General features: G+C 37.2%; 7 protein-coding genes across 8 annotated transcripts; 4 read left to right on the top strand and 3 right to left on the bottom strand.

Moving 5' to 3' along the window:
• Positions 1-228: 228 nt before the first annotated feature.
• On the bottom strand, positions 229-2,202 carry GPHR (Golgi pH regulator). The gene is made up of 9 exons (XM_081988316.1): positions 2,045-2,202; positions 1,829-1,992; positions 1,669-1,775; positions 1,387-1,612; positions 1,152-1,336; positions 917-1,098; positions 671-856; positions 467-614; positions 229-416 (listed from the first exon to the last, which is right to left on the bottom strand). The coding sequence occupies exons 1-9, from the start codon at positions 2,084-2,086 to the stop codon at positions 295-297; spliced, it is 1,362 nt and encodes a 453-aa protein (XP_081844442.1). The 5' UTR covers positions 2,087-2,202; the 3' UTR covers positions 229-294.
• A 274-nt stretch (positions 2,203-2,476) lies between these two features.
• Positions 2,477-4,515, bottom strand: LOC145734772 (GTP cyclohydrolase 1-like). Its single transcript, XM_081988384.1, has 4 exons — positions 4,235-4,515; positions 3,883-4,092; positions 2,831-3,113; positions 2,477-2,735 (listed from the first exon to the last, which is right to left on the bottom strand). Exons 1-4 carry the CDS (start codon positions 4,362-4,364, stop codon positions 2,606-2,608), a joined length of 753 nt encoding a protein of 250 aa, XP_081844510.1. The 5' UTR covers positions 4,365-4,515; the 3' UTR covers positions 2,477-2,605.
• Positions 4,516-8,615: 4,100 nt separating this feature from the next.
• On the bottom strand, positions 8,616-9,546 carry LOC145735016 (GTP cyclohydrolase 1-like). Its single transcript, XM_081988709.1, has 2 exons — positions 8,905-9,546; positions 8,616-8,851 (listed from the first exon to the last, which is right to left on the bottom strand). The coding sequence occupies exons 1-2, from the start codon at positions 9,501-9,503 to the stop codon at positions 8,722-8,724; spliced, it is 729 nt and encodes a 242-aa protein (XP_081844835.1). The 5' UTR covers positions 9,504-9,546; the 3' UTR covers positions 8,616-8,721.
• A 3,735-nt stretch (positions 9,547-13,281) lies between these two features.
• On the top strand, positions 13,282-18,725 carry LOC145735014 (glycerol kinase 3-like). 2 transcript variants are annotated; one of them, XM_081988706.1, is made up of 8 exons: positions 13,282-13,687; positions 13,745-13,923; positions 17,111-17,419; positions 17,478-17,725; positions 17,799-17,934; positions 17,990-18,170; positions 18,229-18,364; positions 18,419-18,725. In XM_081988706.1, the coding sequence occupies exons 1-8, from the start codon at positions 13,626-13,628 to the stop codon at positions 18,686-18,688; spliced, it is 1,521 nt and encodes a 506-aa protein (XP_081844832.1). In that variant the 5' UTR covers positions 13,282-13,625; the 3' UTR covers positions 18,689-18,725. The 2 variants fall into 2 exon arrangements, with proteins under 2 accessions (XP_081844832.1, XP_081844831.1); XM_081988705.1 differs by having other exon boundaries at positions 13,284-13,687; positions 17,469-17,725.
• Positions 18,726-18,789: 64 nt separating this feature from the next.
• On the top strand, positions 18,790-19,209 carry LOC145735018 (uncharacterized). Its single transcript, XM_081988711.1, has 2 exons — positions 18,790-18,958; positions 19,011-19,209. The coding sequence occupies exons 1-2, from the start codon at positions 18,921-18,923 to the stop codon at positions 19,162-19,164; spliced, it is 192 nt and encodes a 63-aa protein (XP_081844837.1). The 5' UTR covers positions 18,790-18,920; the 3' UTR covers positions 19,165-19,209.
• On the top strand, positions 19,186-19,554 carry Tim10 (translocase of inner membrane 10). The gene has a single exon (XM_081988710.1). The coding sequence runs from the start codon at positions 19,186-19,188 to the stop codon at positions 19,438-19,440; it is 255 nt and encodes an 84-aa protein (XP_081844836.1). The 3' UTR covers positions 19,441-19,554.
• Positions 19,555-19,782: 228 nt separating this feature from the next.
• LOC145735015 (uncharacterized) lies at positions 19,783-23,909 on the top strand. Its single transcript, XM_081988707.1, has 5 exons — positions 19,783-20,244; positions 20,295-20,446; positions 20,501-20,686; positions 20,736-20,984; positions 21,718-23,909. Exons 1-5 carry the CDS (start codon positions 19,929-19,931, stop codon positions 21,811-21,813), a joined length of 999 nt encoding a protein of 332 aa, XP_081844833.1. The 5' UTR covers positions 19,783-19,928; the 3' UTR covers positions 21,814-23,909.
• The last annotated feature ends 3 nt before the right edge of the window (positions 23,910-23,912 follow it).

Genomic DNA, 23,912 nt, shown 5'->3' with positions numbered 1-23,912 from the left:
AAGTTAAACCCTGGTTGGTATGGTCAGGTCGCCTATGGATGGCAATTGTCACAAAAAGCCTACATCTTAGATAACCTTGCAAACAATTATTATATGACAGCTGTCAAACTTATCAACCACAGCCAACTAGGACCATAACAATTATTGACAGTGACAGCTCAGTTGAAAGATCTAAGCACTGTTGCCACCTCTTAAGCTACTGATAAAGTGATAACATGAAACATCTACCATTTGTAATATTATATTTAATAATTAGTAAACAATAAAGTATAAAAAAATGTGTCAACACAACTATCACAACATATTGTCTTTGACTGGTGGTTTATGGGCTAAATACAAGGTGACCATGCTTCCTAAAGCGCTGACCAGAAAAATAACGTCAAACCATCGATGATAAAAATTGAATTGTAAGGAGCCTGAAAGTGAATTGTTTGAAATTTGTCAACACTGCTAAACTGGCACTTACCCAAGACTTGCGTGATAATCATTCTATACTGGACAGGCATGTTCATTCTCAGCAGTAACACTGATGATACAAAGTACATGCCCATAATTTGGGCCAAAATCAGCACTATAATGTTTGAGCTTTTGTTTGAGGACATTTTATTAAAAAACTACAACATCCAATTAAATAACCGATTAACTTTGTCCCAGTTAACATTAAAACTACCTTAGTAACGGTGAGCAGTAGACCTCGAATAGAAGTCACCACAATGCATCCAATCAAATAAAAAGAAATCTGCTGCGACCAGAAATTCACATCAAAATCGAATCCCATCCAGTTAACTGCAATTTCAATGCCCCGGGTCACGGGATCTTTTTTACCGACTCTATCGAACAGGATGTTAATAGTGCACTGCAACGTTGCCAAATTGATTTTATATATTTTGTTCAGACGATTTTCAAACTCACTCACAATGAAAATTTTCCACAAACAATACCCAGAAAATATGTAACCCAGGAAATTAAAGTAGCTTCCTTTCCAAGTTTTCGACCACTCGATTCGTTCCAGCATATTACGGTGTTCATGCACCTCTAGAAACAATTGCCTGCTCATTTCCTCCAAACCTTCAATTTCCAATTTTAATTGCGTCACATCTGAAATACACCATTTTAGGATTAAATTTTAAAAATACAACTCCATAACTTACTCTCATTGCTTCGATTTCCAGTAACAGATGATATCATCTCCCAAATTCCTTTTCGATTGGCCGCCTCCACTTTTCCCATCATTTGTTTTTTCGCAATGGCAATTCGTTTTTTCCGAATTACGATCATTTCCATAGTTTGCATTAGCCGTTTGTTGATATTGTGCACGTCAATTTCAGAAACGTCCCTACAATTCAGTTTCACTAATACCAACCCTCGAAATTGCGTTAAAAGCACCTCATAAAGAATTTCATTGAAGAGTAGGGGTAGTTAACAGCCCCAAACCCAGACAAGAGAGCCATAACTGTAACCCCAATAACGCCGATTCTAGACACTAGAGACTCAATAGAGAAAAATCCATGATTGGGGTGGTTAATTGGAAAAGGGTCTCCAATTTTCCAAAACACTGTTAAGAAAATCAGCCATGTGATGAAAGTGAGTCCACCCACATAGTCAGGCCGTACTGTCGTATAAAAATTCCACCCTAAACACCCATCCTACATTGGCTACTATACTTACCATAACGTATATTACTTATGCAGTAATAGGAAATGTAGAAAGGATTTAATACAATGACAACAAAAAGCAATAAATACAGCATAAGGTACCAGTAGAATGACCTGGAACTGTTTAAAAATCAATTGGGAGCGACTGAAATGGAGCAAATCATTTTGCTTACCTAGAGTCTAGAAAGCCAAGAATCTCAAAGATAATCAGCTCAAACATGGTGCAGGACAATGTCAGCGTGATACTGAAAATCAGCTGAACCATTTTGTGACGCACCTCGTAGTCTTTGAACAGTTGTTTCATAAAGAAAATCCATGCTCCTATGAAGAAAAACACCTAAAGGGAGACAGTAAGTTGCCAAAGCCCTAACGTTGATTGAGTCACTCACCTGAGATGAAAATATCACCGTGCTGTCGAATAGGAAAGTCATTTTTTTAGAATATGGGGCCCTAAATGGGTTTTACACGCATGGTTTAAATAGGAGGCCCCCCTATTTATTTGTTTACACTTTAATTTTAAGGTTAATTTTTGAACTGTCAGTGTCAAGTGTCATTCTAGTACAGTATTGCCGGTTCTACGCTGCGTTGCCACTTATTTTTTTTTTTTGAGTATGAAAGAAAACCACTTTTTATTTTGTTTCCCTTTATATTCCGTGTCATTTTCCGGTAACAAGTGCCTGGGTCCGCGTTTTAATCGATTGTCTTGTATATAATCGCTTTTTGAAGATATCACAGAGATTACATTATAGTATACTGTACTAGATAATATTATATGGTTCATAAAATATGCTTATTAGTATAATATAAGCTACTATACAATACAAGTCGGACAACGTTTAATAGATTAATCTGAATATGATAACAAAAGAGGGTTTCAACGTTCATTAACCCTGATGGATTTCATCCCTGATTCTATCCACTTAAATCCTTTAAAATAATAAATTGGTCGTTTAATGGTCCAAAGCGAGTTTGAGGAATTCCTCTCTGGTTCGTTGGTCGTCTCTGAACACCCCCAGCATGGTGGACGTTACAGTTTTACTGTTGATTTTCTGCACACCACGCATTACCATGCACATGTGCCTGAAAACGAGATAAACTCGGTCAGTGTATGGTGAGTTGCATAAGTGTTATGGTAAAGTGCGTTTACACCGTATATTAAGAAGATCAGTACTTACGTTCCTTCAACGATGACAGCGACTCCATTAGGTTGTACAGCCTTCAGTACAGCCACCGCAATCTGTTTGGTCAGTCGTTCCTGCACTTGGAGCCTTCTGGAGTAAATCTCCACGATCCGCGCCAATTTGCTTAGACCTAACACTTTTCCAGAGGGCAAATACCCTATGGAGACTTTTCCGTAGAAGGGCACTAGGTGGTGCTCGCACATTGAAAACATTTCAATATCCTTAACCACCACCATTTCGTCATGGTCCTCGTCAAAGATAGCGTCGTTTAGTATTTCTATAAAATTGTAAAACTACAAAGTGCTTTCAAGCTTAAACGCCAGGAAACGGTTAGACAAGTGGAAAATTGCTTTTAAGGAAAGTCTCCCAAGTGTTAATAACCTCTCAAAAATGACTTGAGCAATTAGAAGTGCTCCAGGTCCTACGATAGGGAGTCCAATTCCCTCAGGCCCTTTAATAACACAAGAAAAAGCAATCTGGAAGTGAAGTGGCCCAACTTTATCTCTAAATCGGTTTAACTACGTGCCGACTCCATAGAAACGGATTTCCGACTTTTTCTCCAGCATTACCGCTGCCATTTCTCCAAGAAGGGAATCTTTGTTCTCATTATTACGAGGGGCAGTCGAAAAGCCTTGATTTACACTCGGATATGGGTGTAGTAGGGTCGATACGTTCCTTTTTAGACTTTGAAATTAGCTCTTTACTCTCTCGTAATATCAGTAAGTGGCTTATGTACAGGGAAGGTTTGATAGAATTTGTTGAAACGATGATAAAGGCACTCGAAGGGCTAATTTAACTAGCGCCAGGTCAATTACCAGAGCGTCGAGCTTCAAATCAAATTAGTGTTTGTATAGGGCTGTGATGAGCCCTTTTGAAAAATTTTTTAGAGTGATACTTAGAACAATACATTAATCCGGATGGGGACACAATCCATCAACACTTTTTACGACTCTCGAGCCCTAAAATTTAACGATCCCTCTCTAAAAGCATTATGCAGTTAATTACACTGACCCTTGGGGAAAAGGCTTGAAATGTGAGACACTTACCCTCCAAATTTTGGTCGTAGCCTTTGGTGAAGAAAAGCATAGCTTTGGCCGCCCTTTCGGGGGTTTTAAGTAAACCTTGACGGTCGGGATTTTCCCCTAAGGAATTCAGTAGCAACCTGTAGGATCGGGTCATTTCCGGGATCATGGCTTCCCTTGTTGGTGGCTTATGGTCCAGTTCTAAATCGTGGTGAAAAGTGCAATTTTCGTGACCTGAAATTCAATTCAAATCTGTCAAATTTATTTCATAAATAAACTAAGTTACCATTAAAATGGTTAAGAATGCTGCAGCATTTCAAGTTTACATTCGTCATTAACCTGAATACAACAAAATATGTTAGATTTTTGCGCTCACCTGGTGTTGTGGAGGTGCGAGGAGTTTTGGGTGTACCAGGCGGTTCCACATCCTCCAAATTGGCCCAGGCGCTCTTTGGGGAATGAAAGGGGGGCGGTTTTTGACCACCCGAACCGTTAGTGGCCGCCATAACTGCTTTGAAATACCGATTTGCAGTATTCAAGGTTTAACTAATTAAAAGGGTGGTGAAACAATCACCGTTGTTGAAAATCACGTGGTTTGGATATACGGCGACGTGTTACGTGCCCACCGTGTCCGAAAGCGAACTGAGAAACAGAGTGAACGAGAACGGGCTACGGGAAAACTGTATCCCCCCAGTTGTGGTGGTTTCCCGCCCTTTTTGGTTTTTTTTTTCGCAAAAATTGCGACCGTTTAGTCTGTACGGAATGGTGACTGTGATTCACCACTATATATTTTTTCTGGTAATTAATACGGTTTGAAGAGTTCGAAGCGTAACAAACCCTGAATTCGGTCATCTATGCTAATTGGAGACCTTGTTTTGCAGTGCAATTCTCCTCCTTCACGTATAAAAAATCTTTGAGGGTTTTCAAGGGGGTTTTTGTAAAAGTTTGCCAAACAAATCATAGATGGTGCAACTATAGTAAACGCACAGAGATTATCAATCTGGTCGGGTACTTCCTGTGATTTGACAAGGCCGCGTTTACACAAAAAATCAATTTAATTGCCACTTTCGGTATTTGCGCGAAAAAAACGGTAATAACCTTTCCGATTAGTCTAAAATCCGACCCTGAATTTTTTTTTTAGTTTTGTCGGGGAAGTTGAATCAAGGAAGGAACCACCAGGTGCTCCGTGTGTATGCGCAGTTCAGCTATAAGTTGGATAAATCCAAGTCAAGGTTAAGTAGCAATGTGCACTATAATTGCAATTATTTGCGATTAACAACTAGTTTTATAGTGCGTGTGCATATAAATTGTGAATGTGTGTATATTACGTAATTTAATAGAAAATTCTTCCATATTCTTGACAGTGGCGACCCTCAGATGACGAGAGGTCAAGTCAAGTACTTTTGTTCTTCTTTAACACGCCTCTTCTAGTCTCTAGAAGCCCTAGAAGATTTCAAAACAGTCTAAAAGCTTTTCCAAATGCCTCTAAAGCATTCCAGAACCTTCAATGCTCCTAAAGTAGACTAAAAAGATTTCAAAACACTACAGAAACTCCAAAATGCTTCTAAAGTAGTCGGAAGTCCTTCGAAACAGTCTAGAAGCTCCCAAATGCTCTTCAACTAGCCTCTAGAAGCTCTAGAAGATTTCAAAACAGTCTAAAAGCTTTTCTAAATGCCTCTAAAGCATTCCAGAACCTTCAATGCTCCTAAAGTAGTCTAAAACGATTTCAGAACATTACAGAAACTCCAAAATGCTTCTAAAGTAGTCGGAAGTCCTTCGAAACAGTCTAGAAGCTTCCAAATGCTCTTCAACTAGTCTCTAGAAACTCTAGAAGATTTCAAAACAGTCTAAAAGCTTTTCCAAATGCCTCTAAAGCATTCCAGAACCTACAATGCTTCTAAAGCAGTCGAAAGTCTTTCGAAACAGTCTAGAAGCTCCCAAATGCTCTTCAACTAGTCTCTAGAAGCTCTAGAAGATTCCAAAACAGTCTAACAGCTTTTCCAAATGCCTCTAAAGCATTCCAGAACCTTCAATGCTCCTAAAGTAGTCTAAAACGATTTCAAAACACTACAGAAACTCCAAAATGCTTCTAAAGCAGTCGAAAGTCTTTCGAAACAGTCTAGAAGATTCCAAATGCTCTTCAACTAGTCTCTAGAAGCTCTAGAAGATTTCAAAACAGTATAAAAGCTTTTCCAAATGCCTCTAAAGCATTCCAGAATCTTCAATGTTTCTAAAGTAGTCTAAAAAGATTTCAGAACACTACAGAAACTCCAAAATGCTTCTAAAGCAGTCAAAAGTCTTTCGAAACAGTCTGAAATATTCTAAATGCTCTTCAAGTAGTCTCTAGAAGCTCTAGAAGATTTCAAAACACTCTAAAAGGTTTTCCAAATGTCTCTAAAGCATTACAGAACCTTCAATGCTCTTAAAGTAGACTAAAAAGATTTCAGAACACTACAGAAACACCAAAATGCTTCTAAAGCAGTCGAAAGTCTTTCGAAACCGTCTAAAAGATTCCAAATGCTCTTCAACTAGTCTTTAGAAGCTCTAGAAGATTTCAAAACAGTCTAAAAGCTTTTCCAAAGGCCTCTAAAGCATTCCAGAACCTTCAATACTCCTAAAGTAGTCTAAAACGATTTCAGAACATTACAGAAACTCCAAAATGCTTCTAAAGCAGTCGAAAGTCTTTCGAAACAGTCTAGAAGATTCCAAATGCTCTTCAACTAGTCTCTAGAAGCTCTAGAAGATTTCAAAACAGTCTAAAAGCTTTTCCAAATACCTCTAAAGCATTCCAGAACCTTCAATGCTCCTAAAGTAGTCTAAAACGATTTCAGAACACTACAGAAACACCAAAATGCTTCTAAAGCAGTCGAAAGTCTTTCGAAACCGTCTAAAAGATTCCAAATGCTCTTCAACTAGTCTTTAGAAGCTCTAGAAGATTTCAAAACAGTCTAAAAGCTTTTCCAAAGGCCTCTAAAGCATTCCAGAACCTTCTATACTCCTAAAGTAGTCTAAAACGATTTCAGAACATTACAGAAACTCCAAAATGCTTCTAAAGCAGTCGAAAGTCTTTCGAAACAGTCTAGAAGATTCCAAATGCTCTTCAACTAGTCTCTAGAAGCTCTAGAAGATTTCAAAACAGTCTAAAAGCTTTTCCAAATACCTCTAAAGCATTCCAGAACCTTCAATGCTCCTAAAGTAGACTAAAAAGATTTCAAAACACTACAGAAACTCCAAAATGCTTCTAAAGCAGTCAAAAGTCTTTCGAAACAGTCTGAAATATTCTAAATGCTCTTCAAGTAGTCTCTAGAAGCTCTAGAAGATTTCAAAACACTCTAAAAGCTTTTCCAAATGTCTCTAAAGCATTACAGAACCTTCAATGCTCTTAAAGTAGACTAAAAAGATTTCAGAACACTACAGAAACACCAAAATGCTTCTAAAGCAGTCGAAAGTCTTTCAAAACCGTCTAAAAGATTCCAAATGCTCTTCAACTAGTCTCTAGAAGCTCTAGAAGATTTCAAAACACTTTAAAAGTTTTTCCAAATGCCTCTAAAGCATTCCAGAACCTTCAATGCTCCTAAAGTAGTCTAAAACGATTTCAGAACATTACAGAAACTCCAAAATGCTTCTAAAGCAGTCGAAAGTCTTTCGAAACAGTCTAGAAGATTCCAAATGCTCTTCAACTAGTCTCTAGAAGCTCTAGAAGATTTCAAAACACTTTAAAAGTTTTTCCAAATGCCTCTAAAGCATTCCAGAACCTTCAATGCTCCTAAAGTGGTCTAAAACGATTTCAGAACATTACAGAAGCTTCTAAAGCAGTCGAAAGGGCGAAGGGCGTGGTCAATTTAGGTCACGCCCATTTTCAATGTACACTTCAGCACAGCACAGGGCCGTAATTGGGAAATTTGCTTGGTAAAACGATTTTTTTTATGTATCCTGCTCTAGCAATTTCATTGCCATTAAAACATCCGTTTCCGGTTATGTTTTCAATTTTTTGAACTACTAATGTTACGTGGGTATTGCACCATCCAACCCATTACAGCAAAACAGGTAGTATGGTATGGTTTTTCCTCGTTTGGTGGCTTATCGTTAACCTTAATCATGTTCATACAATCGATATGCAACGTCCGTATTTACCAGTTTTTTATTGCACATTTCAATTTAATTGTCTCTATATTAATTAATAATAAATAAAAAAAGTCCTAATTTTCCTTCTTTCTTTTATCAGGTTATTCAAATCCTGCTTATAACAATAACTCTGATTGGTTGTAGCTGACGTGGTTGGGTCGTTGCATGTTCCTTTCTTGACATTTTTCTGCTTACATTAAACTGAACGGTTTTTTACCAATTCCTGTCCTGATAATTGGTCCACATTTCTTGAAATAACAGTGACTACTCGTAATACCCAGATTACAAAACTGATGGCTAACAGGAAAGGATTACAGCTGACGTGATTTGGTCGTTAACTTATCTCATAATCATCTCTTCTTAAAGTGACGTATTTTTCTGGTGACGTCACGTATTTTACTTTGATTTTCGCTGTATATGTGTACGACTATAACCTCTGTGCCTGTGTATTTACGAGAAACAATAAATAATTAAACTTATCTTTATATTATGTCAGTATAATAACAGATAAGAATAATTATTGTGAAATACCTATGTCAGGGTTGGCATAGCAATCATCGTAATTTATTTCAGTTTTTTTTTTATTAGTTAATTTAACGCTTTAGAACATCAACAAAAAAAAACTAAGGTCATACTGTATATAATATCACACTTCGTTTAATGCAGCCTTATATTTACAGATTAACATAAATATTAATAATAATAATAACAATAAATAAGTTAGTTTTTACAACTGATTTAGTGGCTCAAGGCCAATTTGAGAAACTCCTCCCTGGTTTTCTGGTTGTCTCTAAACTCCCCCAGCATGGTGGAGGTGACAGTTTTGCTGTTGATTTTCTGCACTCCCCTCATAACCATGCACATGTGCCTGAAAAATTGAATTAGTTAAAACTGTTTCTGACATCAACTTTATCAACTTACGATCCTTCAACAACCACAGCCACCCCATTCGGTTGTACCGCCTTCAGTACGGCCACAGCAATCTGTTTGGTCAACCTCTCCTGGACTTGTAACCTCCTGGAGTACACTTCAACGATCCTGGCCAGTTTGCTGAGCCCTAGCACCTTCCCAGAAGGTAAATACCCTATGGAAACTTTCCCGTAGAAGGGCACCAGGTGGTGTTCGCACATTGAAAACATTTCAATATCCTTGACCACCACCATTTCGTCGTGGTTTTCGTCAAAGATGGCGTCGTTGAGGATTTCCTCCAGGTTCTGGTCGTAGCCTTTGGTGAAGTACAGCATCGCTTTGGCGGCTCTTTCGGGGGTTTTCAGCAAACCTTCTCGGTCCGGATTTTCCCCTAGTGCACCCAATAGGGACTTGTAGGCTTTGGTCATTTCCGGGATGAGGGTTTCTCTGGTAGGTGGTTTCACTCTTGACTCGTGGTAGGAGCACACTTCTGATCCTTTGACGCAATGACACTTGGGTAAAGCCAACTGCGTCACGGCGGCTTGAACCCCATTTCCGTTGGTGATGCTTTTTGCCTCGCATTGGCCGTTAATTAAACCGATTTCAACCATTCTAACTGTTAACAACCACAGACTGTCGCTACTAAGGATTCCCTAGCTGGTTTTATATATGATTCTTAGGCTGGACGCGTGACGTCACACTTCCGTTCACTCTCTCTTGCGTATTTGCCTAAATCACTGGGGTAATTTGAGGTTGACGATGCAATCAATGGGGAAGATGATGTCTAATGAGTTTCTTCGTATTGTAAGCTAAAATAATGCGTTTTCTTGCAATGTCTTTAAAATGATATTGAACAAACTATACTATCAACTAATTGAGCTGACATTTGATGGCAGTTTTCTCGAATTTTTTCCAGCTGTAATTTAAATTTTATTTAGATTTAAGTGTAGTTAACATTCTGAGACACACCGTATAACAAAAGAAAGCTAATGAATGGGGCTATCACGTGACATTGACCGGACCAGGATAAGTTGTACCGTTTGGACGCTAGAGGGCGTCAAAGTTGATGATTTATTTTTCGGGTAAAAACTGTCAAAACTGCCATAATTTCAAAGTAATCTCCAAAACTGTGCTTTTCAGAGCAAAATGAACGTCAGCATCGTGTTCCCCAGCTTGAAATTAGTTAAAAAGCTCACTTTAATTGAACAAAATCCAGTACAGAGGCTGTTAGTATAGTAGGCCCAAAAATCACAAATTTGAGTCAAAATTTCGTGCACTTTTCCAAAAATTCGTCCATAACTCGGTAATTTAAAACATTCTGTATATACACATCGTATAACAAAAGAAAGCTAATGAATGGGGCTATCAGGTGACATTGACCGGACCAGGATAAGTTGTACCGTTTGGACGCTAGAGGGCGTCAAAGTTGATGATTTTTTTTTCGGATATTTTCACCCATATTTTGAAAACGAGTTGAGTTAGGGGGTTTGAAATTTTTACCACGTATACTCCTCGATGGGAGGCACTTTTTACTTAATATGACATTTTTTTGTACAGGGCCCCATTTGACCTTGAAAAATAAAAAACTGAGTATCGCACATTTTTTACAGGGGGTACCCCATGAATTTTTTTGGAAAATTTTTGAATTTTAGAAATTGTCTTTTACTGTCTAAATAACTTTAGGTTAGTGCACGAAATGTAACTTGGAGTGTCATTTGTCAAAATGTAAGTTTTTTAGGGTGCCACGCTTTAAAAACTGTCAAAATTGCCATAATTTCAAAATCATCTCCAAAACTGTGCTTTTCAGAGCAAAATGGACGTCAGCATCGTGTTCCCCAGCTTGAAATTAGTTAAAAAACTCACTTTAATTGAACAAAATCCTGTATGGAGGCTGTTAGTATAGTAGGCCCAAAAATCACAAATTTGAGTCAAAATTTCGTGCACTTGTCCAAAAATTCGTCCATAACTCGATAATTTGAAACATTCTGTATAGACACATCGTATAACAAAAGAAAGCTAATAAATGGGGCTATCACGTGACATTGACCGGACCAGGCTAAGTTGTACCGTTTGGACGCTAGAGGGCGTCAAAGTTGATTATTTTTTTTCGGGTATTTTCACCAATATTTCGAAAACGAGTTGAGTTAGGGGTGTGAAAATTTACCACGTATACTCCTCGACAGGAGGCACTTTTTACTTAATATGATGTTTTTTTGTACAGGGCCCCGTTTGACCTTGAAAAATAAAAAACTGAGTATCGCACATTTTTTACAGGGGGTACCCCCTGAATTTTTTTGGAAAATTTTTGAATTTTGGAAATTGTCTTTTACCGTCTAAATAACTTTAGGTTAGTGCACGAAATGTAACTTGGAGTGTCATTTGTCAAAATGTAAGTTTTCAAGAGTGCCACGCTTTAAAAACTGTCAAAATTGCCATAATTTCAAAATCATCTCCAAAACTGTGCTTTTCAGAGCAAAATGGACGTCAGCATCGTGTTCCCCAGCTTGAAATTAGTTAAAAAGCTCACTTTAATTGAACAAAATCCAGTACGGAGGCTGTTAGTATAGTAGGCCTAAAAATCACAAATTTGAGTCAAAATTTCGTGCACTTTTCCAAAAATTCGTCCATAACTCGGTAATTTAAAACATTCTGTATAGACACATCGTATAACAAAAGAAAGCTAATAAATGGGGCTATCACGTGACATTGACCGGACCAGGCTAAGGTGTACCGTTTGGACGCTAGAGGGCGTCAAAGTTGATGATTTTTTTTCGGGTATTTTCACGAATATTTCCAAAACGAGTTGAGTTAGGGGTGTGAAATTTTTACCACGTATACACCTCGATGGGAGGCACTTTTTACTTAATATGACATTTTTTTGTACAGGGCCCCATTTGACCTTGAAAAATAAAAAACTGAGTATCGCACATTTTTTACAGGGGGTACCCCATGAATTTTTTTGGAAAATTTTTGAATTTTAGAAATTGTCTTTTACTGTCTAAATAACTTTAGGTTAGTGGACGAAATGTAACTTGGAGTGTCATTTGTCAAAATGTAAGTTTTTAAGGGTGCCACGCTTTAAAAACTGTCAAAATTGCCATAATTTCAAAATCATCTCCAAAACTGTGCTTTTCAGAGCAAAATGGACGTCAGCATCGTGTTCCCCAACTTGAAATTAGTTAAAAAGCTCACTTTAATTGAACAAAATCCAGTACGGAGGCTGTTAGTATAGTAGGCCCAAAAATCACAAATTTGAGTCAAAATTTCGTGCACTTTTCCAAAAATTCCTCCATAACTCGGTAATTTGAAACATTCTGTATAGACACATCGTATAACAAAATAAAGCTAATGAATGGAGCTATCACGTGACGTTAAGCAGACAGCTCTAAATTGTACCGTTAAGCCGCTAGAGGTCGTGAAAGTTGATTCTAGTTTTTGTTGAATATAATCTTGAATTTGCAATAATCTTGAAAAATTAAAAACTAGAATTTTTAAAAAAACCTTTTTTTTTGTGAAAAATCTAGAATTTTGAAAATTAGCTTTGTTTATACCTAAATACCTTCAAGTTAAAATGATATTACAGTAAATACGAGCAGCAGAGAGCTCATTGTTGGGTTGATGGACAATTTCCAAGTGGAAAACGAAATGTTTAACAAAAACAATGCTTTATAAATCACACAGAAAAGATCAAAGAAAATTTTATGAATTAATCTAAGACAGAAGTGAATTTCATATATGACGTCACTGCCACTTTTCCTGGGACACAGAGTAAATACTACTGGAAGGCTCCATAAGCAAAAATGTCCACCAGAATCCAACGAGAAGAAGAGAGAGAACTAACACAAAGATAGAGACAATTTTAAATTTGAATTGAATTGATGTGACGTCACTTGACAGTTGGTCACGCGACCATTGAGATTTTCTGATCATCAATATCTTCATTTTTGTCTTTGCACATTTAACAGAAAAACACCATAGAGCAATCATAATCATTCTGAGGCAGTCAATAACCGTTTTCTTGGTGTAAATATAACGATACTTTATGACATTCGTACCCCAGAGGGGAAAACCTGAACATACTGGCAGGGACGCCCACCTGACCTGTATCCGTTTGACTTTTTTGCCGTAAATTTTGCATACTAACTGGATTTTAATATGTTTTGACGCGTTTGGGTTTTACCACAAACCCGCCCGATTTAAAGGCTTTTAGCAGGTAGAAAAGTCATTTGAGTTGATGTTGTTTTTGACGTTATTTGATGCTGCAGGTCTAAACTGGTGGCGACACCTTTGTGACGTTCCAACATCTAATTTCTGCAGGTAAACCTTGACCAAAGCTAACAAGTAATGGTGATTAAATTTAGAATCAGTTAGCTAACACCATTGTAACGAGACAAGTAATGCAACAGTGTCTGTCTCTGTCGCGCTATTTTCCTTCAAGGCCACCTCGGACAATAACAAAGTGTATTTTCGTACTCTCTCACATCCACCAGTTTGCCAACTAAATACTAAAAACCGATAGTGTGACGCTGGCTTTAATTGCTACACATTAATAAGCGTAAATAAAAGTCAAAATCCAGCTTAATCGCAGTCTTATCGCCCAAAAATTCGAAAAACAAACCATAACAATCAAACGATAGAGCGAATCTTAATGTCAAACTAAATGGTTGTAAAAGAGTGTATTATGTAAAAATCTAGCAGGTTCGGTAACAATTTTGCCCCTGGAGCACATCAGCATGGGTCCTCTGATTGGTGCCATAGACGAAGGCACGTCCAGTGCCCGCTTTATATTGTTTAAGTAAGTAAACAAACAAAACTAGTACAGTGGCGCCCTCTATAACAATTTGGTTTTTAGGGCCGGAACTACGGAAGTGGTAGCTGCGCATCAGCAGTCTTTAGGGCAAATATGCCCTCAAGAGGGATGGGTGGAACAGGACCCTATGGAAATCCTATCGGTGGTGAACAAATGCATTGAGAAGACTATTGACAAATTGATCGCAATGGGGGGCAGCGTTAATGACATCGCAGCAGTTGGTAAAGTGACCGGAAATTACTAAGCTAATTTTAGCGTAATTAATATTTCTTAATTTGAAAATTTTACGTAATCAATTAACCTAACCTACCCCTGGCTAAAGTGATTTTGCAAATTACCGGCATTTCCTAGAAAATAATTGACTTTAATCCGGCCGAGTTCCTGACAAAGACACACGTTGTTTTGACCCTAAATTGCTCCCTTACTTGACAAGATACGTCAAAATATTATAGAAAACAAAAGATAGAGCAGACTTGAAGCTTTCCAAAAATATCCCCCCTCGAGTTGATTGATAACGTCGTTTGGTTGCTAGAGGGCGTCAAAGTTCCTTCACCATAAAATAACATATTTTGTGACACTCGTTGCTTTGACCCTAAATTACTACCTTATTTGACAAGTTACGTCAAAATGTCATAGAAAGCAAAAGATAGAGCAGATTTCAAGCTTTCTAAAAATGTCCCCCCATGAGCTGATGGATAACACCGTTTGGACGCTAGAAGACGTCAAAATTCTTTCACCCTAAAATCACATATTTTGGGACACACCTTCCTTTGACCCTAAATAACTCCCTTATTTCACAAGTTACGTCAAAATATCATAGAAAACAAACGATAGAGCAGATTTCAAGCTTTCTAAAAATGTCCCCCCATGAGCTGGTTGATAACACCGTTTGGACGCTAGAAGGCGTCAAAATTCTTTCACCCTAAAATCACATATTTTGGGACACACCTTGCTTTGACCCTAAATTACTCCCTTATTTGACAAGTTACGTCAAAATATCATAGAAAACAAACGATAGAGCAGATTTCAAGCTTTCTAAAAATGTCCCCCCATGAGCTGATTGATAACACCGTTTGGACGCTAGAGGGCGTCAAAATTCCTTCACCATAAAATAACATATTTTGTGACACTCGTTGCTTTGACCCTAAATAACTCCCTTATTTGACAAGTTACGTCAAAATATCATAGAAAGCAAAAGATAGAGCAGATTTCAAGCTTTCTAAAAATGTCCCCCCATGATCTGATTGATGACACCGTTTGGACGCTAGAACGCGTCAAAATTCTTTCACCCTAAAATCACATATTTTGAGACACACCTTGCTTTGACCCTAAATAACTCCCTTATTTAACAAGTTACGTCAAAATGTCATAGAAAACAAGAAATAGAGCAGATTTCAGGCTTTCCAAAAATATCCCCCCTCGAGTTGATTGATTACACCGTTTGGCCGCTAGAAGGCGTCAAAGTTCCTTTACTATGAAATCATGGATTTTTTGACACACGTTGTTTTGACCCTAAATTGCTCCCTTACTAGACAAGATACGTCAAAATGTCATAGAAAACAAGAAATAGAGCAGACTTGAAGCTTTCCAAAAATATCCCCCTCGAGTTGATTGATAACGTCGTTTGGCTGCTAGAGGGCGTCAAAGTTCCTTCACCATAAAATAACATATTTTGTGACACTCGTTGCTTTGACCCTAAATAACTCCCTTATTTGACAAGTTACGTCAAAATATCATAGAAAACAAACGATAGAGCAGATTTCAAGCTTTCTAAAAATGTCCTCCCATGAACTGATTGATAACACCGTTTGGACGCTAGAACGCGTCAAAATTGTTTCACCCTAAAATCACATATTTTGGGACACACCTTGCTTTGACCCTAAATAACTCCCTTATTTAACAAGTTACGTCAAAATGTCATAGAAAGCAAAAGATAGAGCAGATTTCAAGCTTTCTAAATATGTCCCCCCATGAGCTGATTGATAACACCGTTTGGACGCTGGAACGCGTCAAAATTCTTTCACCCTAAAATCACATATTTTGGGACACACCTCGCTTTGACCCTAAATAACTCCCTTATTTGACAAGTTACGTCAAAATGTCATAGAAAACAAACGATAGAGCAGATTTCAAGCTTTCTAAAAATGTCCTCCCATGAACTGATTGATAATACCGTTTGGACGCTAGAACGCGTCAAAATTGTTTCACCCTAAAATCACATATTTTGGGACACACCTTGCTTTGACCCTAAATTACTCCCTTATTTGACAAGTTACGTCAAAATATCATAGAAAACAAACGATAGAGCAGATTTCAAGCTTTCTAAAAATGTCCCCCCATGATCTGATTGATGACACCGTTTGGACGCTAGAACGCGTCAAAATTCTTTCACCCTAAAATCACATATTTTGTGACACTCGTTGCTTTGACCCTAAATAACTCCCTTATTTGACAAGTTACGTCAAAATATCATAGAAAGCAAAAGATAGAGCAGATTTCAAGCTTTCTAAAAATGTCCCCCCATGATCTGATTGATGACACCGTTTGGACGCTAGAACGCGTCAAAATTCTTTCACCCTAAAATCACATATTTTGAGACACACCTTGCTTTGACCCTAAATAACTCCCTTATTTAACAAGTTACGTCAAAATGTCATAGAAAACAAGAAATAGAGCAGATTTCAGGCTTTCCAAAAATATCCCCCCTCGAGTTGATTGATAACACCGTTTGGACGCTAGAGGGCGTCAAAATTCTTTCACCCTAAAATCACATATTTTGAGGCACACCTTGCTTTGACCCTAAATAACTCCCTTATTTAACAAGTTACGTCAAAATGTCATAGAAAACAAGAAATAGAGCAGATTTCAGGCTTTCCAAAAATATCCCCCCTCGAGTTGATTGATTACACCGTTTGGCCGCTAGAAGGCGTCAAAGTTCCTTTACCATGAAATCATGGATTTTTTGACACACGTTGTTTTGACCCTAAATTGCTCCCTTACTAGACAAGATACGTCAAAATGTCATAGAAAACAAGAAATAGAGCAGACTTGAAGCTTTCCAAAAATATCCCCCCTCGAGTTGATTGATAACGTCGTTTGGCTGCTAGAGGGCGTCAAAGTTCCTTCACCATAAAATAACATATTTTGTGACACTCGTTGCTTTGACCCTAAATAACTCCCTTATTTGACAAGTTACGTCAAAATATCATAGAAAACAAACGATAGAGCAGATTTCAAGCTTTCTAAAAATGTCCCCCCATGAGCTGATTGATAACACCGTTTGGACGCTAGAAGGCGTCAAAATTCTGTAATCTATTGTAGTTTAATTGTCTCTTAAGTAATTTTCTTATTACTGATTCATTCATAGTTTAGTCAGGAAAAAAATACCATTGTTGGGTTTTCTATCAGGTGTGACGAATCAGCGCGAGTCTACTCTAGTTTGGGAAAAATCCACCGGAAAGCCCCTGTACAATTCGATCGTGTGGTTGGACGTGCGCACCTCCGCCACTGTCGATCAATTGCTAGAAAAAATACCGAACAAGACGAAAAACAAAAACTACCTAAAACCACTTTGCGGATTGCCTATATCGCCGTATTTCAGCGCTGTCAAATTGCGATGGTTGATTGATAACGTGCAAAATGTCAAAAAAGCAGTGGCGGCCAATGATTGTCTATTCGGCACTGTGGATTCCTGGCTTATTTGGAACCTAACTGGAGGTTAGTGGTACCATAACCCCTTAACAAACACGTACAAAACTGCTTGCAGGCGTTAAAGGTGGACTGCACATTACTGATGTTACCAACGCCTCCAGGACCATGTTGATGAATATCGATAGTTTAAAATGGGACCCGGTGCTATTAACCTTCTTTTCAATACCTGCAGCTATTTTACCTAAAATCAAATCCAGTTCGGAGGTATACGGCAACGTTGCAGTAGGCTCGTTAAAGGGAGTGCCCTTAGCTGGTTGCGTAGGTGATCAACAAAGCGCCCTTTTAGGTCAACAATGTCTACAAAGAGGCCAGGTAAAGTTTTTTCCCCCTATCAACAGTCTTTACATTGAACCAATAGATGGCGTAATTAAATGTCATTATATAGGCCAAGGCCACCTACGGTACAGGCTGTTTCCTCTTGTACAACACTGGCACGAATAAAGTGAGCAGCTCCCATGGACTGATAACAACAGTGGCGTACCAGTTGGGTCCCAAAACTCCCCCAATCTACGCTTTAGAAGGTCTGATGCTCACCCTAATCTTCTTATCTTGAAACTTTAAACAGATATGGTTTAGGGTCGGTGGCCATAGCGGGTGCGGCCTTAAACTGGCTCAAGGACAACATGAACGTGCTGCCCTCTTTCGGGGACGCACAAAAAATTGCCGAGGAGGCAGAACTAGAGAGCGCGGGAGAAGTATACTTTGTACCTGCTTTCAGCGGCTTATACGCCCCCTATTGGCAACAAGAGGCACGAGGGTAAAGCTCACACACTCTACAGTTTGTTTTCTCTCAATTAATTCATTCTGGTATCCAGTGTCATTGTAGGTATATCTGAAGATACCAAGGCGTGCCATATTGTTAGGGCCACTTTGGACGCGGTTTGTTACCAAACTCGAGACATTCTGGAGGCTATGAATAAGGATTACGGATCTCATTTGAATTCAATACAGGTGATGAATCCTGATGATGATTATGAACTCCTTCGAAACATATATTAATATCAGGTCGATGGCGGTATGACCGCTAACTCACTTTTGATGCAATTACAAGCGGATTTGGGGGGCGTCAAAGTAGTCAAAGCCTCAATGGCTGAGAGCACGGCTCTGGGGGCGGCCATGGTGGCGGGAGCGGCCGTAGACCTTTGGGATCTGACCAATCGCATGGATATCCCTTGTGACGTCTGGACGCCTAAAATGAACGACGACGAACGTGACGTCAGATATTCTAAATGGAAATTGGCGGTTGAGAAAGCCATGGGATGGGATGTCCTGTAGAATGTACATTTTAGTAATATACTGTTTTTTGTTTTAATTTTCTAGCTAACACGCCCCTTACTACTTCTACCACATTACTACTTTGACCAATGTGACATTGACGTTTGAAATGAAATAACCTTAACCTTAAATTAGTGTCACAAATACACGCTAAAAAAGAAGGTTTACCTACTTTTTTGAGAAATAAAAGCTATGTGTAGGCAATAATTTTATAAAAACCAGCACAAAAAGTATGTATTTTGGTAAAACGACCAAAGTTTGGATTGGTTGGTAAGTATCATAACCTCAACCTTCACTCATCCTTAAACCAACAAATTTTCAGGACAATTTGTACAATTGGCGGTTTATCTTCGTTCTACTTGGCCAAGAAGAGTATCGAAAAACAGCGCTATGAGAACATGAAATCGAAACAACGCATGCGAGCAGCCAACGTAGGAGAATACGAAGCGAGCCAAAGAAAGTTCTCGTCCGCTTAAACCGACCCCCTTAAAAACACCATGTCGAAAACCGAGCAGCAAAACCTGCAACTGATCCAAGAGCTCGAGATCGAAATGATGGCCGATATGTACAATAGGATGACGGCGGCCTGTCACAAAAAGTGTATTGCTCCCGTGTATGGGGATTCGGAAATCGCCAAAGGTGAAGCTGTCTGCATTGACCGGTGCGTGGCCAAGTTTCTGGACATTCACGAACGTATCGGTAAAAAATTGGGACAATTATCCATGCAGGATGAGTCTTTGCTGAAAAAGTGATAGTTTCTGGGTTTATAGTCTAGTAGTTGAAAGTGTTTGTGTTTTTGTAATGCCATAAGTCAAAGTGTGTTTCAGGTTGTTACTGTTTCAAAGAAATAAAACACTTTGTAATAAGAGTGATTTTTTAATAAGTAGATATATTAGCCCTTTTCTTTTGGTTTGTAATTTCGAGTCCAAACGCGTTATGATTCAAAAGTCACGTGACCACCGTGTGATTTTAAAATTATGGTGTCATGTGATTTTTAGATTAGAAAGAAAGCGCCTATTGATACAACATACAACCATTTCATTTGTCAATGATCTGTCATGTCACATAGTTGTTTGTGACAGTGACACTAAAATGTCAAAACTTTTTACCTTAACCTCAATTTTTAAATATATTGTTTAGTTGTGTTTGTTATTACTTTAAAAGAAATCTAGATAAACAATAAATTGCACATTGTTATGAATTAAACATAACACAACCATCCGACCCCGGAAGCTTTAAAATGTCTGAGAGCAACGACATATCGGAATTCGAGGAAACAATCGAGTGCGAAGATGGTGAGACATCCAATATTGAGCTGAGTGAAGTGAACGTGATACCTTTCCACTTAATTAAACTGCCCAGCCCCGAAAGTAATCACGTCGAAACGGTTTTGAGCGAAGATGTGGAGTTGGAGGGTCTTCCCGCTACTGAGGTGGAAATTTCTGAAGCTGACATGAGAAGTTACAACTTTGAGGGTACTCTGGTGAGGGGCAAATACTCTAAGTACTACAGGCAAACCTATCGGCCCGCTTGGGAGAACATGTCTGACTTTAAGGGTAAACCAAGTCAAATTGGGTGGCTTTAGTGACTAAATGTAAATGGTTAGGGTGGCTGAAAGGTGTTAAAGGACAACCGACCAGAGCTTACTGTATTTACTGTCAGAAAACCTTGCATGCACATAGGTTGAGCCTGCTCAAACATACCTGCACTATAAGGCATCAAAAGGCTGCTCAGATATTTGGAAATATTCCTAAAACTGTATGTTTACATAATCCAGTTTAAATTTTCATTTTAATTGATATGAAATTCCAGAAACAGGCTAATAACAGCTATGATAAGGTGGAAAATGTAGCTGATGACAGTATAATTAATACAGGTGATGAGGGTAGTAATGAAGCCACAGAATCCCAGGATGAAAATCAACTGGAAATCAGAGAAATTAACCTGGAGGAAATGGGTGAAGAATCAGAGGACACAACAGAAAACAACACCTTAAAGGTACTAAACCATCAAAATTACAACATATTTACTCAAATGATCGGAACAGGACTCAAGAATTTCCACTCAAGTGACAGATACTGTCCAGGGCTGTCCAGTTCCAAGTTTATTAGTTTCCTTATACAAACTAGTCAATGGCAGATGGACGTATGTTAATGAAGGTTTGACAGACACCAAAGGGTACTGCTTCGTTTTTGTCAAAAACATTGATAACCCTTGTGGAAGATACAAGCTACATTACGATGTTGACAGATACTTTGAGTCCCAGAAACAGGAAAGTGTTTTTCCTTTTATTGAGGTTAGTTGCTTGTTATATGTTTGAACTGTTTGAGTTGCATTTTGAGGGAATAAATTGACCAGCTGTTACACTGAAACAAGTTTACAATGTGTAATAAAATTAACTGGTGGGATTAATTGGAATTAATGGTTTTTTGTTTATCACTGTACTGATGGGTTTTATTGTCTTTGTTTAATCATTTAATCTTTTAATGTCTGGCAAGTCATTTTATTTTATACCTTAAAGAACATATTTTTTGAATGATTTTAAAGCTGATTATAAGTGTAACAGATTTAAATTGTGGTTGAAAAAGAATTATAAGAGTCTGATTAACTTCCAGATAATCTAAATGATTGAAAACACATGATTGCACCAATACAGTAGGAAATGAATATCAAACTAAGTTTTCGTCACAAATCAGAATGATTTTCACGTTCATGCTAATGAATACACGAAAATCAAGATCATTTCACTGCCTTTGGGTTGGTAGCAGTGTTGCCAGGTTTATAGAGCTGAAGTCTTTAATGTTTCATTGTCAAAACTTAGTTTTTAGAGAATTTGGTCATTTTCAAAGCAATTTCAGAAGCAAATGCTAGTTTTACAAAATCTTGGTAGATACTTGTAGATGTCTATGGCAATTTAACAAAACTTCACCATTTTTCTGCATCTACGTCATTTATTTCGACGTAGCAATTTTACAGTAAAATGTACCAACCAAAATCCAAAAATTCTGTTTTTGTGACTTTTATTTCAGATTGTTTTTGATATGACCACCACAGCGCAGTTGCACTTTCCGGTACTGCTGACGCCGAACGGTTACACCACGTACAAATCAAATTTGGGCGACTGATCCGTCAATAATAATAATAATAATAATTGAAGGGCTTAATGCGAAACAATGACAAATCACATTGTTTTACTGAAATATGATTTTTCTAAAGCTTTCACTAGTTTTATTAGTGTGGATACCAGTAAATTACGGGTAAATTACAAATTGTTTAAATAATAATCTCTTTAGTTTTGCGTCATTTTTCTCCAAGACATCCAAATTTAATGATTAAAAGTACATTAAACTTTAATTTGGATTGATATTGGAATTATTGGATGGTTGGTACAACTAATTGATTGATTAAAAAACGAATTATTTTTTAATTTTCAAATTTTGCAATTTTTTTGATAAATTACCGGGAATTTGCTAAAAAAAATTTCATAAATAAACAATTTTTTATAAATGGCAATTTTCTTTGGTAAATTACCGGTATAATAAATATTTAGGTTTACCAGGTCAAATAGACTATTGAGACTATTATTAAATTAATAAAACCATTCTTGCTGCGTTATTCTGGAACTTTATTATTTTACTAAATTGGCATGTTCCATATTTTTTTCCCTTCGAAAAGCTTTTTACGTAATAGTTCCACAATGTATACTCCTTTTTCTTCATTATGACCCAATATTTAATTTAACTTCTATACAGGGTGGTCCAGTTTTAAATGTCAATATTTCACCAATCAAAGTTGACATGCATTATGTCATTTTCCTGAAAAATGCTTCCTAAGGAAATACAGTCCTTCTCCAGTAGCGTAGATACAGGAAGATGGTTTTCATGTTTTTGCCTTATTTTCTACATCTCTGGATATTTTTCAAAAATTACAGTCTTTTTTAATTTCATTGTTTACGATGAAAAAGAAATTATCTCAGAATAAAAATTGTCTTGAAAACGGAAAATTCACTTAAGAAGCTTAAAACATTTCATTGTAGCCAGTTTTCATAGTTTCCAACAAACTGAAAGACTTTAGTTTTGAAAATTGACTTAGAAAAGATAAAAATTGATTTCAGAAGCTTAAAAATTGTGTTTGTAACCAGTTTTCATACAAATCGAGAGACTTGAAATGAAAATTGACTTGTAGACATAAAAAAGTACTTTTTCTAGAATTTTTTACTACATACATTTAAACCTTAAAAATTGACTTGAACACCAAAATGTGACTCAACTAATTTGAATATCTTAGTCTTGAAAATAGTCTAAGATACAGGACATTGTCATTAGATTCATAAAAATTATCTTGAAAACTAACTTTTTGTGCTTTTTACTTTGCTTTTCAATTCTGGACTATTTTTAGTGCTTCAAAACTGCTTTAAGCTTGGAAAATTGAGTTTCAAGACTATCTTCATCAAGTTATTGACCTAGCAAACTTAAAAAACTATTTTTACACTCTCCATACACTTAAAATGTCATTCCAAGCTTGGTTACTATTAAATTGACTTCTAGACACCTCAGTGCTAAAAATTCGAGTATTTCTTAAAAATCTAGATTGTTTTTAGTGTTTTAAAGCTGTTTTCAGTGTTTTCAGTGTTTATTTTTTGATTGGCTATCGAATGGTGAATTATTGACACTTAAAACTGTACCACCCTTTAACTTTAATCAAGTTAATGACGGCCATGACAGGAAGTTGATAGCTTTCAAGTAAATTTTAATTTTACCCGTAAATTTACTGGTAAAATTGTGTAAATTTACGCTCATCACTAAATTTGATTAATAAATTGTTGCCAACTATAGTCCCATAGGGTATGTGGACATATTTGAAGTCAAATATCTCATTTTTACCTTTTTGAGGCTTGTCATTATTTCACATTAAGCCCTTCAATTAAGTAAAAATAATATAATCGTGGATTATTGTATAGTATTCAGTAATAAATAATTTTTTTGGACTCAACCCATTTTATGGCCTGTATAATCTTTAAGGAAGTCCGGTAACTAAATTAAATATTACTTTCATTAAGCTTTAAATGGATTGTGTCCAATTTCACCCTTTTTATAGCGAAATTGTAAAATATTACCGAGTTACGACTTTATATTTATTGTGAAAATAACCGGGCTGAAAATAACTTTGTTTATGGCCTAAACTTCAATGATTTATAAAAAATACATTGCAGTTTGACTGATAT

The sequence above is a fragment of the Ips typographus genome, linkage group LG10 (genome assembly GCF_016097725.1).
Source record: "Ips typographus isolate SLU linkage group LG10, UJ_Ityp_2.0, whole genome shotgun sequence".
NCBI classification, from domain to species: Eukaryota; Metazoa; Arthropoda; class Insecta; order Coleoptera; family Curculionidae; genus Ips; species Ips typographus.
The sequence above is the reverse complement of the archived record's forward strand: the minus strand, read 5'-3'. Positions and strand labels throughout refer to the sequence as shown.